Raw genomic sequence first — 20,434 nt, 5'->3', positions numbered from 1 at the left:
CCACAAAATAGAGCATTAGTATTATCTATTTTTACCACTATTTTACCTCTAAGGGGAACCCTTGGACTCTGTGCATGCTATTCCTTACTTTGAAATAGCACATACAGAGCCAACTTCCGACATTGGTGGATCAGCGGTGGGGTACAAGACTTTGCATTTGCTGGACTACTCAGCCAATACCTGATCACACGACAAATTCCAAAATTGTCATTAGAAATTCATTTTTGCAATTTGAAATTTTTCTAAATTCTTAAAAGTCCTGCTAGGGCCTTGTGTGTTAAGTCCCTGTTTAGCATTGTCTTTTAGAGTTTAAAAGTTTGTTAAAAGTTTGAAATTAGATTCTAGAAACAGTTTTAGATTCTTTAAAAAGTCTTCCAACTCTTAGCAAAATAATGTCTGATACAGAGATGAATGTGGTGGAACTCGACACCACACCTTACCTCCATCTTAAGATGAGGGAGCTAAGGTCTCTCTGTAATATCAAAAAAATAACCATTGGCTCCAGACCTACCAAAATTCAGCTCCAGGAGCTGTTGGCAGAGTTTGAAAAAGCCAACCCCTCTGATGATGACCTCACAGAGGAAGAAATTAGTGACTTGGAGGCCAATGTCCCTCCTCCAGTCCTAAATAGGGAGAACAGGACCCCTCAAGTCCTGTCTCCAACTGTGTTAGTCAGAAATAGTGAGTCCCTCACAGGAGGGTCCCACATTTCTGAAATCACTGAGGATGCTCTCAGTGAAGATGACCTCCTGTTAGCCAGGATGGCCAAAAGATTGGCTTTAGAGAGACAGCTCCTAGCCATAGAAAGGGAAAGACAAGAGATGGGCCTAGGACCCATCAATGGTGGCAGCAATATAAATAGGGTCAGAGATTCTCCTGACATGTTAAAAATCCCCAAAGGGATTGTGACAAAATATGAAGATGGTGATGACATCACCAAATGGTTCACAGCTTTTGAGAGGGCTTGTGTAACCAGAAAAGTGAACAGGTCTCACTGGGGTGCTCTCCTTTGGGAAATGTTCACTGGAAAGTGTAGGGATAGACTCCTCACACTCTCTGGAAAAGATCAGAATATTATGACCTCATGAAGGGCACCCTGATTGAGGGCTTTGGATTCTCCACTGAGGAGTACAGGATTAGGTTCAGGGGGGCTCAAAAATCCTCGAGCCAGACCTGGGTTGACTTTGTTGACTACTCAGTGAAAACACTAGATGGTTGGATTCAAGGCAGTGGTGTAAGTAATTATGATGGGCTGTACAATTTATTTGTGAAAGAACACCTATTGAGTAATTGTTTCAATGATAAACTGCATCAGCATCTGGTAGACCTAGGACCAATTTCTCCCCAAGAATTGGGAAAGAAGGCGGACCATTGGGTCAAGACAAGGGTGTCCAAGACTTCAACAGGGGGTGACCAAAAGAAAGGGGTCACAAAGACTCCCCAGGGGAAGGGTGATGAGACAACCAAAACTAAAAATAGTAAAGAATCTTCTACAGGCCCCCAAAAACCTGCACAGGAGGGTGGGCCCAGAGCCTCTTCACAAAACAATGGGTACAAGGGTAAAAACTTTGATCCCAAAAAGGCCTGGTGTCATAGCTGTAAACAGCATGGACACCAAACTGGAGACAAGGCCTGTCCCAAGAAAGGTTCCACTCCAAACTCCCATCCAGGTAACACTGGTATGGCTAGTCTCCAAGTGGGATCAACAGTGTGCCCAGAGCAAATCAGGGTCCACACTGAAGCTACTCTAGTTTCTGAGGGTGGGGTGGATTTAGCCACACTAGCTGTCTGGCCGCCTAACATGCAAAAATACAGACAGCAACTCTTAATTAATGGGACTAGAATAGAGGGCCTGAGGGATACAGGTGCCAGTGTCACCATGGTGACAGAGAAACAGGTTTCCCCTGGCCAATACCAGACTGGAAAAACTTACACAGTCACCAACGCTGACAATCAGAGAAAAGTACATCCCATGGCAATGGTTACTTTAGAATGGGGAGGGGTCAATGGCCTGAAACAGGTGGTGGTCTCCTCAAATATCCCAGTGGACTGTCTGCTTGGAAATGACCTGGAGTCCTCAGCATGGGCTGAGGTAGAACTAAAAACCCATGCAGCAATGCTGGGTATCCCTGAACTGGTATGTGTGAAAACAAGAGCACAATGCAAGGCACAGGGTGAAAAAGTAGAGCTGGAGTCTGGAAAAATGGCCCAGCCTACCAAGAGAACAGGAAAGTCAGTTGGGAAACCAACTGCAACACAGCAAAAGAAAGGGAACCTCTCTTCTCAGGAAGAAGTTCTGCCCTCTGAGGGAACTGAGCCTTTGGAGCTTGAACCTTATCAGGTTGAGCTCTTAGGCCCAGGGGGACCCTCAAGGGAGGAGCTGTGTAAGGGACAAGAAACCTGTCCCTCTCTTGAAGGCCTTAGGCAGCAAGCTGCTGAAGAGTCCAAAGGCAAGAAAAATGGAACGCATAGGGTCTATTGGGAAGATGGACTCCTGTACACTGAGGCCAGAGACCCCAAACCTGGTGCCACTAGGAGAGTGGTAGTGCCTCAGCTGTTCAGGAAGTTCATCCTAACATTGGCCCATGACATTCCCCTTGCTGGACATTTGGGACAAACCAAGACGTGGGAGAGGTTAGTCAACCACTTCTACTGGCCCAATATGTCCAACATGGTTAAGGAGTTTTGCCTCTCCTGCCCCACCTGTCAAGCCAGTGGTAAGACAGGTGGGCATCCAAAGGCCCCCCTCATTCCACTTCCAGTGGTGGGGGTTCCCTTTGAAAGAGTGGGTGTGGACATAGTTGGTCCACTAGAACCTCCCACAGCCTCAGGAAATATGTATATCCTGGTAGTAGTGGATCATGCTACCAGGTATCCTGAAGCTATTCCCCTTAGGTCGACTACTGCCCCTGCAGTAGCCAAGGCCCTCATTGGTATCTTTACCAGAGTGGGTTTCCCTAAGGAGGTGGTGTCTGACAGAGGTACCAACTTCATGTCAGCATACCTAAAGCACATGTGGAATGAGTGTGGAGTGACTTATAAATTCACTACACCATACCATCCACAAACTAATGGCTTGGTTGAGAGATTCAACAAGACATTAAAAGGCATGATCATGGGGCTCCCAGAAAAACTCAAAAGGAGATGGGATGTCCTCTTGCCATGTCTGCTTTTCGCTTACAGAGAGGTGCCACAGAAGGGAGTAGGATTCTCACCCTTTGAACTTCTGTTTGGTCATCCTGTAAGGGGACCACTTGCCCTTGTTAAAGAAGGCTGGGAGAGACCTCTCCATGAGCCTAAACAGGACATAGTGGACTATGTACTTGGCCTTCGCTCTAGAATGGCAGAGTACATGGAAAAGGCAACCAAAAACCTTGAGGCCAGCCAACAGCTCCAGAAGTTTTGGTATGACCAAAAGGCTGCACTGGTTGAGTTCCAACCAGGGCAGAAAGTCTGGGTTCTGGAGCCTGTGGCTCCCAGGGCACTCCAGGACAAATGGAGTGGCCCTTACCCAGTACTAGAGAGGAAGAGTCAGGTCACCTACTTGGTGGACCTGGGCACAAGCAGGAGCCCCAAGAGGGTGATCCATGTGAACCGCCTTAAGCTCTTCCATGACAGGGCTGATGTGAATCTGTTGATGGTAACAGATGAGGATCAGGAGGCAGAGAGTGAACCTCTCCCTGATCTTCTGTCATCAGACCCAAAAGATGGCACAGTAGATGGAGTGATCTACTCAGACACCCTCTCTGGCCAACAGCAAGCTGATTGTAGGAGAGTCCTACAACAGTTTCCTGAACTCTTCTCCTTAACCCCTGGTCAGACACACCTGTGTACCCATGATGTGGACACAGGAGACAGCATGCCTGTCAAAAACAAAATCTTTAGACAGTCTGACCATGTTAAGGAAAGCATCAAGGTGGAAGTCCACAAGATGCTGGAATTGGGAGTAATTGAGCGCTCTGACAGCCCCTGGGCTAGCCCAGTGGTCTTAGTCCCCAAACCTCACACCAAAGATGGAAAGAAAGAGATGAGGTTTTGTGTGGACTACAGAGGGCTCAATTCTGTCACCAAGACAGATGCTCATCCAATTCCAAGAGCTGATGAGCTCATAGATAAATTAGGTGCTGCCAAATTCTTAAGTACCTTTGACTTGACAGCAGGGTACTGGCAAATAAAAATGGCACCTGGAGCAAAAGAGAAAACAGCATTCTCCACACCTGATGGGCATTATCAGTTTACTGTTATGCCCTTTGGTTTAAAGAATGCCCCTACCACCTTCCAAAGGTTGGTGAATCAAGTCCTTGCTGGCTTGGAGTCCTTTAGCACAGCTTATCTTGATGATATTGCTGTCTTTAGCTCCACCTGGCAGGATCACCTGGTCCACCTGAAGAAGGTTTTGAAGGCTCTGCAATCTGCAGGCCTCTCTATCAAGGCATCCAAATGCCAGATAGGGCAGGGAACTGTGGTTTACTTGGGACACCTTGTAGGTGGAGGCCAAGTTCAGCCACTCCAACCCAAGATCCAGACTATTCTGGACTGGGTAGCTCCAAAAACCCAGACTCAAGTCAGGGCATTCCTTGGCTTGACTGGGTATTACAGGAGGTTTGTGAAGGGATATGGATCCATTGTGACAGCCCTCACTGAACTCACCTCCAAGAAAATGCCCAAGAAAGTGAACTGGACTGTGGAATGCCAACAGGCCTTTGACACCCTGAAACAGGCAATGTGCTCAGCACCAGTTCTAAAAGCTCCAGATTATTCTAAGCAGTTCATTGTGCAGACTGATGCCTCTGAACATGGGATAGGGGCAGTTTTGTCCCAAACAAATGATGATGGCCTTGACCAGCCTGTTGCTTTCATTAGCAGGAGGTTACTCCCCAGGGAGAAGCGTTGGAGTGCCATTGAGAGGGAGGCCTTTGCTGTGGTTTGGTCCCTGAAGAAGCTGAGACCATACCTCTTTGGGACTCACTTCCTAGTTCAAACTGACCACAGACCTCTCAAATGGCTGATGCAAATGAAAGGTGAAAATCCTAAACTGTTGAGGTGGTCCATCTCCCTACAGGGAATGGACTTTATAGTGGAACACAGACCTGGGACTGCCCATGCCAATGCAGATGGCCTTTCCAGGTTCTTCCACTTAGAAAATGAAGACTCTCTTGGGAAAGGGTAGTCTCATCCTCTTTCGTTTGGGGGGGGGGGGGTTGTGTAAGGAAATGCCTCCTTGGCATGGTTGCCCCCTGACTTTTTGCCTTTGCTGATGCTATGTTTACAATTGAAAGTGTGCTGAGGCCTGCTAACCAGGCCCCAGCACCAGTGTTCTTTCCCTAACCTGTACTTTTGTATCCACAATTGGCAGACCCTGGCATCCAGATAAGTCCCTTGTAACTGGTACTTCTAGTACCAAGGGCCCTGATGCCAAGGAAGGTCTCTAAGGGCTGCAGCATGTCTTATGCCACCCTGGAGACCTCTCACTCAGCACAGACACACTGCTTGCCAGCTTGTGTGTGCTAGTGAGGACAAAACGAGTAAGTCGACATGGCACTCCCCTCAGGGTGCCATGCCAGCCTCTCACTGCCTATGCAGTATAGGTAAGACACCCCTCTAGCAGGCCTTACAGCCCTAAGGCAGGGTGCACTATACCATAGGTGAGGGTACCAGTGCATGAGCATGGTACCCCTACAGTGTCTAAACAAAACCTTAGACATTGTAAGTGCAGGGTAGCCATAAGAGTATATGGTCTGGGAGTCTGTCAAACACGAACTCCACAGCACCATAATGGCTACACTGAAAACTGGGAAGTTTGGTATCAAACTTCTCAGCACAATAAATGCACACTGATGCCAGTGTACATTTTATTGTAAAATACACCACAGAGGGCACCTTAGAGGTGCCCCCTGAAACTTAACCGACTGTCTGTGTAGGCTGACTAGTTCCAGCAGCCTGCCACACCAGAGACATGTTGCTGGCCCCATGGGGAGAGTGCCTTTGTCACTCTGAGGCCAGTAACAAAGCCTGCACTGGGTGGAGATGCTAACACCTCCCCCAGGCAGGAGCTGTGACACCTGGCGGTGAGCCTCAAAGGCTCACCCCTTTGTCACAGCCCAGCAGGGCACTCCAGCTTAGTGGAGTTGCCCGCCCCCTCCGGCCACGGCCCCCACTTTTGGCGGCAAGGCTGGAGGGAACAAAGAAAGCAACAAAGAGGAGTCACTGGCCAGTCAGGACAGCCCCTAAGGTGTCCTGAGCTGAGGTGACTCTGACTTTTAGAAATCCTCCATCTTGCAGATGGAGGATTCCCCCAATAGGGTTAGGATTGTGACCCCCTCCCCTTGGGAGGAGGCACAAAGAGGGTGTACCCACCCTCAGGGCTAGTAGCCATTGGCTACTAACCCCCCAGACCTAAACACGCCCTTAAATTTAGTATTTAAGGGCTACCCTGAACCCTAGAAAATGAGATTCCTGCAACTACAAGAAGAAGGACTGCCTAGCTGAAAACCCCTGCAGAGGAAGACCAGAAGACGACAACTGCCTTGGCTCCAGAAACTCACCGGCCTGTCTCCTGCCTTCCAAAGATCCTGCTCCAGCGACGCCTTCCAAAGGGACCAGCGACCTCGACATCCTCTGAGGACTGCCCCTGCTTCGAAAAGACAAGAAACTCCCGAGGACAGCGGACCTGCTCCAAGAAAGACTGCAACTTTGTTTCCAGCAGCCTTGAAAGAACCCTGCAAGCTCCCCGCAAGAAGCGTGAGACTTGCAACACTGCACCCGGCGACCCCGACTCGGCTGGTGGAGATCCAACACCTCAGGAGGGACCCCAGGACTACTCTGATACTGTGAGTACCAAAACCTGTCCCCCCTGAGCCCCCACAGCGCCGCCTGCAGAGGGAATCCCGAGGCTTCCCCTGACCGCGACTCTTTGAACCTAAAGTCCCGACGCCTGGGAGAGACCCTGCACCCGCAGCCCCCAGGACCTGAAGGACCGGACTTTCACTGGAGAAGTGACCCCCAGGAGTCCCTCTCCCTTGCCCAAGTGGAGGTTTCCCCGAGGAACCCCCCCCTTGCCTGCCTGCAGCGCTGAAGAGATCCCGAGATCTCTCATAGACTAACATTGCGAACCCGACGCCTGTTTCTACACTGCACCCGGCCGCCCCCGCGCTGCTGAGGGTGAAATTTCTGTGTGGACTTGTGTCCCCCCCGGTGCCCTACAAAACCCCCCTGGTCTGCCCTCCGAAGACGCGGGTACTTACCTGCAAGCAGACCGGAACCGGGGCACCCCCTTCTCTCCATTCTAGCCTATGTGTTTTGGGCACCACTCTGAACTCTGCACCTGACCGGCCCTGAGCTGCTGGTGTGGTGACTTTGGGGTTGCTCTGAACCCCCAACGGTGGGCTACCTTGGACCAAGAACTGAACCCTGTAAGTGTCTTACTTACCTGGTAAAACTAACCAAAACTTACCTCCCCTAGGAACTGTGAAAATTGCACTGTGTCCACTTTTAAAACAGCTATTTGTGAATAACTTGAAAAGTATACATGCAATTTTGATGATTTGAAGTTCCTAAAGTACTTACCTGCAATACCTTTCGAATGAGATATTACATGTAGAATTTGAACCTGTGGTTCTTAAAATAAACTAAGAAAAGATATTTTTCTATACAAAAACCTATTGGCTGGATTTGTCTCTGAGTGTGTGTACCTCATTTATTGTCTAGGTGTATGTACAACAAATGCTTAACACTACTCCTTGGATAAGCCTACTGCTCTACCACACTACCACAAAATAGAGCATTAGTATTATCTATTTTTACCACTATTTTACCTCTAAGGGGAACCCTTGGACTCTGTGCATGCTATTCCTTACTTTGAAATAGCACATACAGAGCCAACTTCCTACAAGCACCCTTTCTTCTTTCATTGACAACAGGTCAGATTGTATTGGTAGTTTTAGGATGTTCCCTTGTGCCATTTGTATCCACTCTGAAAACCATGTTTGCCTCACCCACTGATGGGCAATTAATATTAAGAGTCATCTTGCTTCTCTTGCATTTGTTGATCACTCTGTGTAACAAGAGTATTTGGGGAAAAGCGTATGCCAATATCCATGGTCAGTCTATCGAAAGGCCATTGCCTAGGGTTTGGTGGTATAGTTGTATGGTTGTCTGGACACAAAGTTTCCTCATTCTGCGTTCCTTGGGTTGTGAATGGATCGATTTTTGGAGTTCCCCCAACTCCTAAAGATCTTTTTGAGTATTGTGTGACTGAGTTCCCATTCGTGAGAGCATGATGCTTGCCTGCTCGGCCTGTCCACTTTCACATTACCCTTGCCTGGTAGATGAACTGCTGTTATCTCCATTTTCCTCTGTATTGCCCACTTCCAGATTTCTTGAGCTAGCCTTGACAAAGCAAGGGATTGAGTTCCTCCTCAGTTGTTGATGTAAAACATTGTAGTTGAATTGTCTGTTTGAATCAATATTGTCTTTCCTAATTGCTCTTCCTGAAAGGCTTTTAAGGCTGGGACACTGTCCTTAGTTCCAGGATACTGATATGTTGTACTGCATCCTGTTCCTTTAAGACCCTTTGACCCGAGTGAGCCCATGAGATCTCCCCAATCGATATGAGAGGCAACTGTTGAAACTGTCACTGTTGGAGTTGGTTGAGCAAAGTTTCTCCCTTGTGTTATATGTGATACATTTCACCACACCATCTCTTCCTGTAACTCCTGTGTGACAACCACAAGATCTTCCAAACTTCCTGTTTCATGTGATCATTGGTTTTTAAACCATTCCTAGATTCGTCTCATGTGTAATCTTGCATATGGAATCAAGGAGATACAGGATTCTATTTTCCTAATAATTTCCCCACTGTCCTCACCGCCAGAGTGTGCCCTTCTGGTACAGAGTGAGTTTCCCACAACACGCACTGTATCCTCTTTTCACTGGGATATATTTTCACCTGGATTGAGTTGCTCCTTACTCCAAGAAACACTTTTTCTTGCTCTGGTGTGAGGGATGACTTCTCTATATTTATTGAGAATCCTAAAGTTAATAGTGTTTTTATTGTCTGCTGTATATAATTTCTGCACTTGTTGTGGGAGTTTGCTCTTACTAATCAGTCGTCCTGGAAAGGATAGACATCTATTTCCTATCTTCTTAAGTGAGCTGCAACTGCCACCACCTTGTAAAGACTCTTGGCACTGATTTGATCCCAAAGGCCAGAAATGTGAACAGATATTGAGTCTTGTTTACCACAAACCTCAGGTATTTCCTGTGTCTTGCTTTCACTGGGATGTGTAGATAGGCATTTTTTAGTTCTGCAGTTGCCAACTAATCCCCTGTTCGCAATTGCGGGATGACTTCCTGTAAGGTTGTCATTTTGAATGTTTGTGTTTTTATAAACTTGTTTATGAATCTGAGGTCTAGAACTGGGCGCAGAGATCCGTCTACTTTCAGTATTAGGAAATATGTATAAGAAATTTCCTTTGCTGATCTGTGGTCTGGGCAACTTAGCTATTGCTTTTTTTTCTCTAGCAGTTACTCTACCTCTGAGTAGAAGAGATGTTTATTCTTTTGAGTGGGCCTTCTTTTTGGGCCCTTTGCAGGAGGCATTTTTTTTACCAATTCTATGCAAAATCCATAATGGACTGCGTTCAAAATCCATCTGTCTGTTATCTTCCTTTGCTCCTGAAGGAACCCTTTTATTCTGCCTCTCACTGGTGTTGTGTACGAATGGCTGTGATATTTTTTGAAGTCACTTGCTGATGGGGGTTTGTCCTCCCCTGTGATGTTGTCTACCTCCCTTTGTTCATATTCGAAAGGACTGCTGTTCATGTTGCTAGTGCTGCCAGTTCTGCTGGGGTGCCGATGTTTGATGGATTCCCTGGAAGGTCTGGTGTGATGTTCCAGAATGAAAACTGCCTCTCCCAGTAGGCCTGCGTGATAGTACTAACACTCTTTGCATACCTCTTCTAAACTGAAACACCCCCATGGCCCCTCTGCTGTTTAGTTATCCATCTTTAGTTGGTTTAGGGTGGTTCGACAGTGCTCCTGTACAACTGATCCTCAATGAACTGTGTATTAAGGATACTGGCCTGTACTTCTGGCTTGAATCCCAATATTCTCAGCCATGAGTGACAGTGCAGTATGAGCCCCATTATCATTTGGCAGCTATATGTGTTGGCTGCGTCCAATGCCCACTTCAGGCAAGTGTTGGGTATTCTTACCCTCTTCTGCCAGGTGTGCCAATCTTTTTCTGTATTGTTCTGGCAAGTGTCTCATGAGTTCAGCCATCTCCTCCCAGTGTTAGCAGGCATGTCTGTTTAGGAGGACATTAGAATTGGACAAGTACCAGTGACTGGCAGCACTGCGTTCACATTTTTAACCCATGAGGTCCATCCTCTTGCTCTCCTTGTCAGGAGGTGGCCCTAATGTTGAGGGGGTGTCGGCCCTCTTCTGTGATGTTGATGTAATGATCAAATCCGCCGCCACTGGACCCTTGATGTATGCTGGGTCTCTGGATGAATATGTATACTTTTTCTCTGCCCTTGGAGTTACAGCTCTACAGGTTGCAGATTCCTTGAAAGCCTCATTTCCTTGATGATGGACGTTAGGTAGCATTGGTTGGAATAGGTTCCTGTCTTGGGATGGCAAGAGGGTTTCCAAAAGGAAACAAGACTGTGGTCTCTCTTCCTCCAGCTGCGCTACATACTTGTCCGCAGCCTTCTTGATCACCTGGATACATATACTCATGTCATCCAGAGGCGAACGCCTCAATGGGAAGCAATCTACTCCCTTCACCGGTGAGTCAGTCTCCAGGTCCTGCCACTGAGACTCCCTGTACTCTGACCACTCTGAGCCCTGGAACATGCCTCGTACTTGCTGCTCTTCTTCGTATAAGAGATCTTCCTCCTCCTCTTGTGGCTCCAGTGTCAAAGGAGGTTCGATTTCTTCAACATCCTTTTCACCTTGATCTTTTCGTGTTGAAGTTCTAGGTGGAATTCTAAATATCCTTAAGGATTAGTCATTCTTTTTGCAGCAATGCTGCCATTTCGGCCTCGAGGCGCCTCTTCTTCTTGATTTCCACTGAACGTTATTCAGCATCAAGGCTAGCCATCAATTTTATCTTTGACATCAAAGATTCCTTTGAGGCGGTATCGGGCACCGAGCTTTGGTGTTCGTCTCCAGACCTCTCCTTTTTCAACCAAGTGCCTTTCCCTTGACCGTCTTTCAACAATTGGGTCTTTTCTGAAGATTTACCTCCTGCGGTTCATTTTTAAGGGATCGGAGGGGTTCACCTTCTCAGAACTTGCCTTTGGTCGGTGAGAGTTTCGACTATGAGGCTCCCTTTGACGCCTTTGAGTCCAATCTTCGAGACTCTGACACTTTTTTCAGAATTGATGTTTCTCTTACCTCCAAGTTCCTGTTCTTCTTGGTTGCCTGGGCTCTAGCATTGAAAGATCCTTGGGTCGGCATCCAATGTTTCACCCTTGGCACCTTCAGCAATGTTTTCCTCCTCTTCGCTTGGCAGACCCAGATCTCTCAGGGATGGAGTCTTCTTCTGTCGCTGCATGTTGTAGTGCTTCCTTCTCTGCTTCTCGCACATCCTCAATGTCTTCGACGTAAACACAGTGTAGGCGGTGCAGTCTTTCATTTGTTCTTTGTTGTACTTGTCTTAAATGCTTCCTTATCATTGGTCAATTTTTCAAAATGTCCCTCCCTTTTGTGCTTTAGTTCCCTTAAAGGGGATTTTACTAAGAGAACATTTTTGTTGGCCATCACACTAGATCACGCTTCCTCCTGTTACTGTGTGTGATGGCCCTTCCTCCTGTCTGGTTTTGCCTTTAATCCCAGCCTTTCTCATCACGGCTCGGCACCATGCTTCATGTTATTGCATCGATGTTGTGATATTGTTTTACTTTGCTATTTTCCTCTAAAACTAGCAAGCAGGAGTCTAGCTTAGAAAAGGACTGATTCCCTTTGATGCATTGATTTATGACGGACTAGCCAAAGCTTGAACCTTTAATGAATATCTTTGCTGTCCTCTGTGCCTCAGCCTTGTGGACAAATAACCTTGCATCAGCGCAATGCTGAGGATGGCCCAAGTCAGTGTGTTTTGTGGTCACCAAGGCACTTCCTGTTCGTCCTGTACTCTGTGATTCTCTTAGCCGGCTCTTTAAGTTCTCAGCAGTTCAGTATGATGTACAGGCCACTCCATTATGCACCCCTGCACTCCCCTACACTCAAAGGTGGCCCTGAACATAGTAAGCTGGTTAGCTTATAATGAGTCTAACCTTCCACTAGAGAAAAGTATGTTATCTCTTCAGAAAGAGCATTAATCACCAGAGTTACATTTGACATTGTTACATTAGATGCACTCTAAACAGAAAAACGTCACAAATGGAAAAAGCTGTAACAGTGAGGTGAAGGGGCCAGGAGTGGCTGGACATGGAATATGTAGAACCAATATGGCTTTAAAATTACATTGCCTCACTATTTAGTGCTTTAATCTTTATATTCAGCACCCGTATTACTGCATAGTGCTTTAAAGCTATTTTCTGCTTTGAAGATGTTTGTTTTTATGGGTCTCCAGGAATAATGAGTTGTTTGTTTGAGCGCCATATTACAACTTTACTGAACTCCTTAATAAATACCTTTGAAATATGTGCACTGCAGCCGCTTCCAAACCCTGTGCAGGCAGCCAACCCCAGCTCATTAGCTGTAGATGCAGTCTGTGATGAAAACAGTCAGGTAAGGTGCTGAAATCCTGGCTTTGCCATGTTTTCAATGTGATACACTACTATTCAAGAGGGCATTCCAAAAAAATATCGTAAAGTTGGAAGTCAGCCCTTGGGGTAGTATTTGTAGAGTTATCAACCTTCCTAGTTCAAAACATGATTTGCTCATTTAGTTTATGTTTCTGCTTTGTATTCTGGGACTTGTAGCTTTATTTTTATAACATGATACAAGCTGCGAACACAAAGCAGTAAAGTGACTAGATGAACTATACGTGTTAGAGTCTGTGAAACTGGAGCTATGTGTGTGTATTTATAAAACTAACCTTGAGGCGAGTTTACAGTTGATTATGCTGTACAATGGTCAATATTTTATAACTAGTATTTCTGTTCAAAACTGACGATCATTAATATCATGTAAGATGGTTCTCGTCAAGTGTGTGAAAAATCATGGGCGTTTTGTTGGACTTCCCAGACTGCAGAAAAGGAACAGTGATCCAGTAAGCATGATTTCTTGAAGTACAGTTATTTATTCTTTGTCCAGCAGGCAATGTCACCTGTTCCAACTGCCAAGTAAATATGTTGTGCAGCTGGGAGTAGTTTGTTTTTTAAGGCCCTTGTTTGAAAAAATATTCCAGTAGGCCTACTAGCCCTTTAGTTTTATGCAGGGCCACTGGAATTATGAGGCTGAAAGGACCAAAATATGCGGCAAGGTTGACCAATTTATGTGGCAAAAAAAGTCCAGTTATAAATTTACAATGCCAATAGCTCCAACTCAAGTAAATGTGAGACCTACTGCATTGCAAATGCTTGTTAAACATTGCCCTCTAGGCTAATATTACCTGCAAGAAAGATCACCTCTTCATCTCACAGGCAAAAAATGCTTAAACGTTCTCTCCTTAAGCTTTTGTTCTTAACGTTATCACCAGTTTTCTGGTTAGCATTCTCAAGCTGGAAAAAGGGACACGGTGTGGTGCATCAGACAGGTTTAGGTGTTGCTAATGGCCACCATGTTGCAAATGGTCAATTTCTTGTATTAATCTCTCAAGCACTTTATCAGTTTCCACCCTAAACGTACAGTGCCATGTGTGAGTAAACACAGCAGCTGGAACTACAGAAATGATCAGGCATTCACGCATGTAATTTAACTGCAAAGAAATCTGCAGCTGGCCTAGCAATCACTAGGTCGTCAGTGCACATTGCCCGCTGCAGCTTAACAGCCTGCCTGAAGCCCAGCTTAAAAAAAAAAAAAAAGAGCTGGGCATTCATGACTGGGAAGAACATTCTGCCTCACTGCGCATCCATAATCAGCTTTATGTTGACACGTGAGCATTAGAACCAAGCAGACATGCTAAGAACGAGTAATGTGGGAAGTGAGGGAGAAACAAACACAATACTGCAAAACAGCTTTAAAATATATGCTCCAGGCACAGCATGGACAGTCCTCCCCATGATCAACGCTCTCTGCTGATTATCACTACTCAGCACAATCATACTAGCTCTTGGCTGGACTGGAGTATGTTCTTTTATGTAGAAAAGCCTCAGATAAGTGTGACTGTTTCTTACACCCAAAGAGGTTGAGGTCCTTTCTCCTGAAACGGACTAAATTAACGAGTGTGAATCCATGCAGAGGGGCTATTGTGGGGAGCGTTCATTTGTTGGTAGGTGACCTCTTCCTTGCTACTGAAGCCATAATGAAAAGGTATAGCATTGCTAGTTGCCAGTAAGGTGTAAACTGAAAACGTTTGTAATAAGACAGAGCCTTGGACTGACTGTCTAAAGGGCGTCAGTCTTGAGGTGTGCAATCTGAGAGACTATGTTCATTTTTTACTCTCACAGCCTGTGAGGTGAGATTTGCTGAAATATCTTATAGAATCAGTTGGAGAATGGATGCATAAACGAACAAATTATGTGTCTTAAAGCCTAAAACAAACTTCCACGATAAGGAGACACATTTTAAGTGCAAATTCATATTACATAATACAGTTTGCTTAGGCCTTTCATGGGAATGAAAGCATCATTGCCAAGAACACAGGTTTCATAAACCTTGTCCCGCTCTGTACCTGGTTCAAACTCAAACCTCTGTTGACAAAGGCCCAAACTAACTTGTTTTGGTACAGTTCAGGGATCTTTATGAAAGAAGCACGTCCTCTAGGCCTCACTACTAAGTTGTTTAAATGCCTGAAAAGAACATCACTGATTGGTACCACTGTTTGTCAAATGTTAGCAGAGGCAAATGACTGTAAAGATGAAAAATCAGAGTCCCTCAAACGACCGACTTTAGTACACAACGGGGCACCATACCACGATCTGGGGTTCAGAGAGGAGGACTGTATTTGAGAGGAACCAGAAAATCCTAATTAGGAAATAAGGATTAAAAAACTGCTGCCTGAAGTGAAAGAGTTTGCATTATTTTAATAGTATAATACAGTCTGTGGTATTCTGGCAAGAGAAACGTGACGCTGAAGAGGTACAGGGAAGAGGCAATGACATGGTAAGTAGTTGCAAGAGGGGGGAAAAACTGCTGCTTTCGGTTACCTCCCTTTCTGTGCATCAACATTATACCAACAGTGTGTTCGTAGTAGCCATAAACGCATTCCAAACTTTCAAACGGTGCAAGCATCCATACAAAAAACACGGCTAGGTCCTGAGACCGGATTTGGTTGGACAGGACATGGGTGCCACTATATAAACTAGGCTTTAGAACGCTTCAAAAAAAAAAAAAATCACCAAATAAATGCTTAAACATAAGCGACAACGGAAAAGTCATAACCTGCTCAGCTGGTCAGTACCCTGGTCCTTAATGGAAAAGGCGGTACCCTTATGAGAACTGCACCACCATCATCACAGACAGACAGGTTATGCAGCACTCTTCTAGCCCCCATTAATCAAGAGCTCTTATGAGAAAAACAGAAAACAATTGCAGAGTGTTTACCATCTGATTCAGAAGCAGCTCGGATGATCAAGTAACTGCTCGGTAAAGGCTGAGTGATGGAGCCGACCGCCTCCCCTTTAGGGCCCTTAAAATACAGAAAAAAAACACTACTGTAAAAGACAAAGAAATAGCCATTGTTCACAACATTCTTTGATGTAAGAGCGGCCACTCAATGTGAGCCAATTACATATTGTCCCTTGGTTCCTTCTTGTACTGACGAACTACAAAGCAAAACAAAGAAAAGGCTACTTACTGTGCATAATGATAATTAAGCTCTCTCCATAGCAGTTTCATTTAAATCGTTTGAACACATACAAATGATAGCCTAGCTTTCACGAGGCACTCCCTATACTTTGGCTCTTCACTTGAAGCTGTGCGTGCACCACTCATTTGTTAGCATCACTGCCTTGGGAAGAGGTCCTTTTAAATTAAAATGAGGTTCTGTAATATTTAGACTGATAGTTTTTCTGTCATGTTAATATCTTCCAATCTGGCACGTTTAATAACACTCAACCTTATCCTAACGCAGCTCGTGCAAAGACGACAGTCTGTACCGGAAGCAGAGCAGCGTCAGTTCCCTCAGGCCTTTCTATACTTTTGCGGGTTTACAACCAACGAACAAGCAGTCTTCTGTGCTGGGTAGCACGCAAAATATCTTACTATAGTGGACCACCAACAGCAAATAGCGTGAGGTCGCTGCTTGTGACTCAGTGTAATACGGACTGGGCTAATCCTAAAGAGATAGTGTATTGTACGTTTAACTCTGGTGATTTCCGGTCTGGTACACCACCTTGCAGATAGTAACACTAATCACCAAGGGAACGTTCCCAAATATTGCTGCATGTCAATGAGAAAACACTACTAAATGCCCTGGTTCACTGTTCACTGTACATAGGAATGATTATTGGCAGGTCTTCATTTCAATGAACTTAGCCTGTTCTTGGCTCGTCAGAATTTAAGACAGTCAGTCTCAGATGTTATCTACTAGTTAGGTCTGGCTTGACACCGAAGTTGTAGTGAGACCTCGTGTGAGCACAAAAACGCTTTCAGAAGTACTACTGCGAGAGGGGCTTAGGCTTACCCTACATGTTGGTTTCCCTGAGTAGAACATTTCATTGTGCCGATGATGTGTGTGTCTACTGAGAGTGCCTGTACAGCACTTTTTGCCTTGTGGGAAAGCTTATGCTCAAGACAACAGGGCTGTGTTGATGAGGGTGGCAAGCAAATAATCAAGGTTTTAGGTCTAGCATTTTTTTGTGAAAAGTATATGTTAAAGTCGATAGGCACTGATGGTACATTGTTATTACTATATATAAAAACAGGGGTGGCTCCACCGCTATGGTGGAGAGGCGTCGCCCCCGGCAGCAGCAGGAGCTGTAAACTTTAAAAAATAAAACGATAAACTATGTTTATTATCGTTTTATTTTTAAAGGCGGTGGGGCTATGTGGGTGATGACCAGTGAGGGTAGTGCACAGAGCACTCCCCTCAGTGCGTGTGTATGAAACACACATGTGCAGAAGGGCTCTCCCCAACTCAGCACTGTGTTGCCGAGTTGGAGAGAGCCTTCCCAGGCTCCCAGTGGGCACTGAAGCACCCAGCTAGGGCACTCCAGCCAATCAGAGCGCTGCTTTGAGCAGCGTCATGATTGGCCGCATGGCAGGCTGGGAGCCTGCTGTGTAGCGGAGAGCAGCGGTGACGTTCAGGTAAGTTTTTTTAAAATTTATTTTTGTTTTATTCCAACCGCCCGTCTTTTTTCCAAGTAGCCAGCCATGATAATGCTTGTAAGGCCCTCTCCTGGGAGATAGTATTTTGCTCTGTACTTTATCATACACTGTCCTTTTGACTTTTTTTTTTTTTTTTAGTAAGTGGCATTGCTATTACTTCAAAGAGTATGTATTTACCTTCACAGCCCAGATGGATTGCTCTAGTGGATGAAAGAGTTTAAAGCAAAACCCATCCTTCTTGGAAGGCCTCTCGATGATCTCACAGGCGTTCAATAGCACTGTTCCAACCCATTGGCCATTCTTTGGGGTTTTATAGATCAGCAACACACCAGGCTTCAATACACACCATAATTTCGTCCAACTTTTCAACGTTCCACGAATCTGTGAAATAAGTAGATTACAACTGTTTTTATGAAAGCAAAATGATCATTTGATTAAGGTCCGTATGCTAAATTAATGAACAAAGAAAGGCTAGCACTTACTCCACTTAGTAAAGGGGCAAAATCGAACACATTGAAAAAGTATTAAACAAGAAATTACGAGTGAGATAAAAGGAACCTTTTAAATCATTTGACATCCTAAAAGAAGGTGTCCAACATTGAGTCGGGATAAGTGTCACACTTTAAGGACAGCCATACGGAATACACTAATATGCAATGCTATCTATGGGAGTCACCTATACAGAGAGGGGTTATCTGCAAACTGTGGCATTTCCGGTGCTATGCAAAGGGCATATGATGTTGACAGGTTTTGTCGAGAGGGAGAGATTATTCTTATGCAGTACTGGAAGATGCCTTAAGATAAACACTCTGCATCCATAAAAGCCCAACAGTGGCCTATTTATTTAGATGCAACTCTTTTGAAAGGAAAATCATGGCCCACAAGAACCATACAGTTAGCAACAGCCCAGTATCCCCACTGACATATACCACATGTCAAGAACAATAAAATACCCACCTCCAGGCCGATTCTTTTCATGAGCACAAATTCTCAGGCCAGAGGGGTTCTACTACCACATAGTTTTTATACAGCCCTGCAAAAATGTAGACTCCTAAATACTAACACTATATTTTCAAGTTAAGTATAGAAAGGTGAGAACTGATTTACTTTTCTTAAGATATAACTATATACATTTATTGTCAGAGCACGTACATGTGGAGTTAAGAAAAGTAATTCTACACTTACCTATATATACTTAACTTTATGATATACTGGTAATTGAATTTCTTGTCAGTCAGTATTTTTGACCTCAGTACTCTGGCATATAACAAGCACAAGTCATACAAATTCCTGTGAGGACCAACACTGAATAAGGTTATAATAGAGACAGAAAAGAAATGAGAGACATCAATAGAACCCCATGAAATGAAATATGACATTAGGAATCCCATCTTCAACTTTTTGGCTAACACCACCCCAGAGATCTTTCTCAGGTTCCTTAGAAAGCTCTGGCTCGAAACCCTACTATGAACAAATATTTCTCCATTTTCAAACATTTAACTCCTTGTGATAATCTTTGAGATCTGAGCTATGTCACAGTTCTTAAGATGATGAAAGACCATTGGCTTCTATGATTTATCAGTTACACAATCCCAAAGTAAATCTGTAGGCACACATTATGTTTATTATTTAGGAGACTCAGCTTAAAAGGTTTGCATTTAAATGCTTTAAATGGTTACTTCTTCTACTCTACACAGTTTTAAACTATTAGGACTACACAAGAACTCAGAGTACAAGTTGCAGTAAAAAAGGTCGGAAAGCACAGATGGAGCGCCAAGCCTAACACAACAGACTTAGATGGAAGCATTTTAAGATATGGCCTGAATTTCAACCTCTTGTATTGATGTAAAATACAAATGAAAAGGAATCCATTCTGGAAAACAAGGATCCTAAACTTTGGGATCATCAGAAATCAAGGCTGGTTACATGAGGGTACTTGATCGGTAACATGAAGCTGGAACAATTCAAAAATACTGAGATCTAAGCAATCATTAAAATATAAACGTTAGTTGTAAATGAATCACAAGACTTCATTGAATTAGGGTGAAATGTGTGCATTAAGGCTGTTAGAACCTTCAGAGGATAATTTAGTGCACATTCTATGGACCAGTAGAAACTCCAGGAGAAACTGAGGAACAGGCAGTTTGATGAATATCAGAAACTAAACAAGCACTGAACAAAGGCAAGGAGTGGGTGCAATGCAGCATCAGAGACATACAAGTAACCTCCAACATGATTCCTAGGACATCCACTCAAAAGTGACAAAAATAGCATGACATCCCTGAGACACCATTCCTCTGGGTGACATAGTTCATGCACTCCATCTCTAACTAATTTATACTCATTGGTAAGTCTCACAAGGAAGGGTAATTTTTGGATTTCAATTTCCTAACAGAAAAGTGAAGGCTTCCAAGACTTAGGAACTTATACTAAGAGGTCGACTATGAGAAACATATAGAAACATGGATAGGTCATGAAAACGCCAGCAGCCTGGTTAAACCTGGTTAAACATATGTGCTGTTTGCAAGTGATTAGTAGTCACACCCCCACAACCCCAACACTCCCACCAACAAATACCACAACACCAACGCAAAAGATTCTCACACAGTCCTCACCCACCCCAACAGACCCTACACTCCAACACCAACAAGCCCCACAACCTTAACACACTCCACAACACCACCAAAACCCCCACAACAACACACCCCACAACACCACTAACACCCCCAACACCATCACGCACCACAACAACAACAGCCCCCACAACCACCTTAACTGCATACTCCTAAACACCTGCTCCATACACAAGCATGCCATCAAACTCTGGGATCTTATCACATCACACTCACCAGACATTGTCTTTCTCACGGAAACTTGGATGAACCCCTAATCTGAGACAGACATAGCCACAGCCACCCCAGATAGATACAAACTCCATCGTAGAGACCGCTTAAACAAACCAGGAGGTGGCATCACCATTATACACAAAAACACCATTAAGGTCACCAACAACACACACAACACCCTAGACAGCGCAGAACACATGCATTTC

The 20,434-nt window shown here is 44.8% G+C and overlaps 1 protein-coding gene across 3 annotated transcripts in view; it reads right to left on the bottom strand.

Annotated features, from left to right (window-relative positions):
- Window positions 1-20,434, bottom strand: part of OSBPL8 (oxysterol binding protein like 8) — a 943,374-nt gene that overhangs the window by 227,341 nt on the left and 695,599 nt on the right. For all 3 annotated transcript variants that reach the window (XM_069229570.1, XM_069229571.1, XM_069229572.1), the window contains 2 exons: window positions 17,560-17,763; window positions 15,658-15,742 (listed from right to left, as the gene is read on the bottom strand). In XM_069229570.1, coding sequence (XP_069085671.1) covers window positions 15,658-15,742; window positions 17,560-17,763 — 289 coding nt within the window. The remainder of the gene's footprint in view (window positions 1-15,657; window positions 15,743-17,559; window positions 17,764-20,434) is intronic.

This window comes from Pleurodeles waltl, chromosome 4_1 (genome assembly GCF_031143425.1).
Source record: "Pleurodeles waltl isolate 20211129_DDA chromosome 4_1, aPleWal1.hap1.20221129, whole genome shotgun sequence".
Classification (NCBI taxonomy): Eukaryota; Metazoa; Chordata; class Amphibia; order Caudata; family Salamandridae; genus Pleurodeles; species Pleurodeles waltl.
Note: the sequence above shows the minus strand (reverse complement) of the source record. Positions and strands in the feature narration are given on the sequence as shown.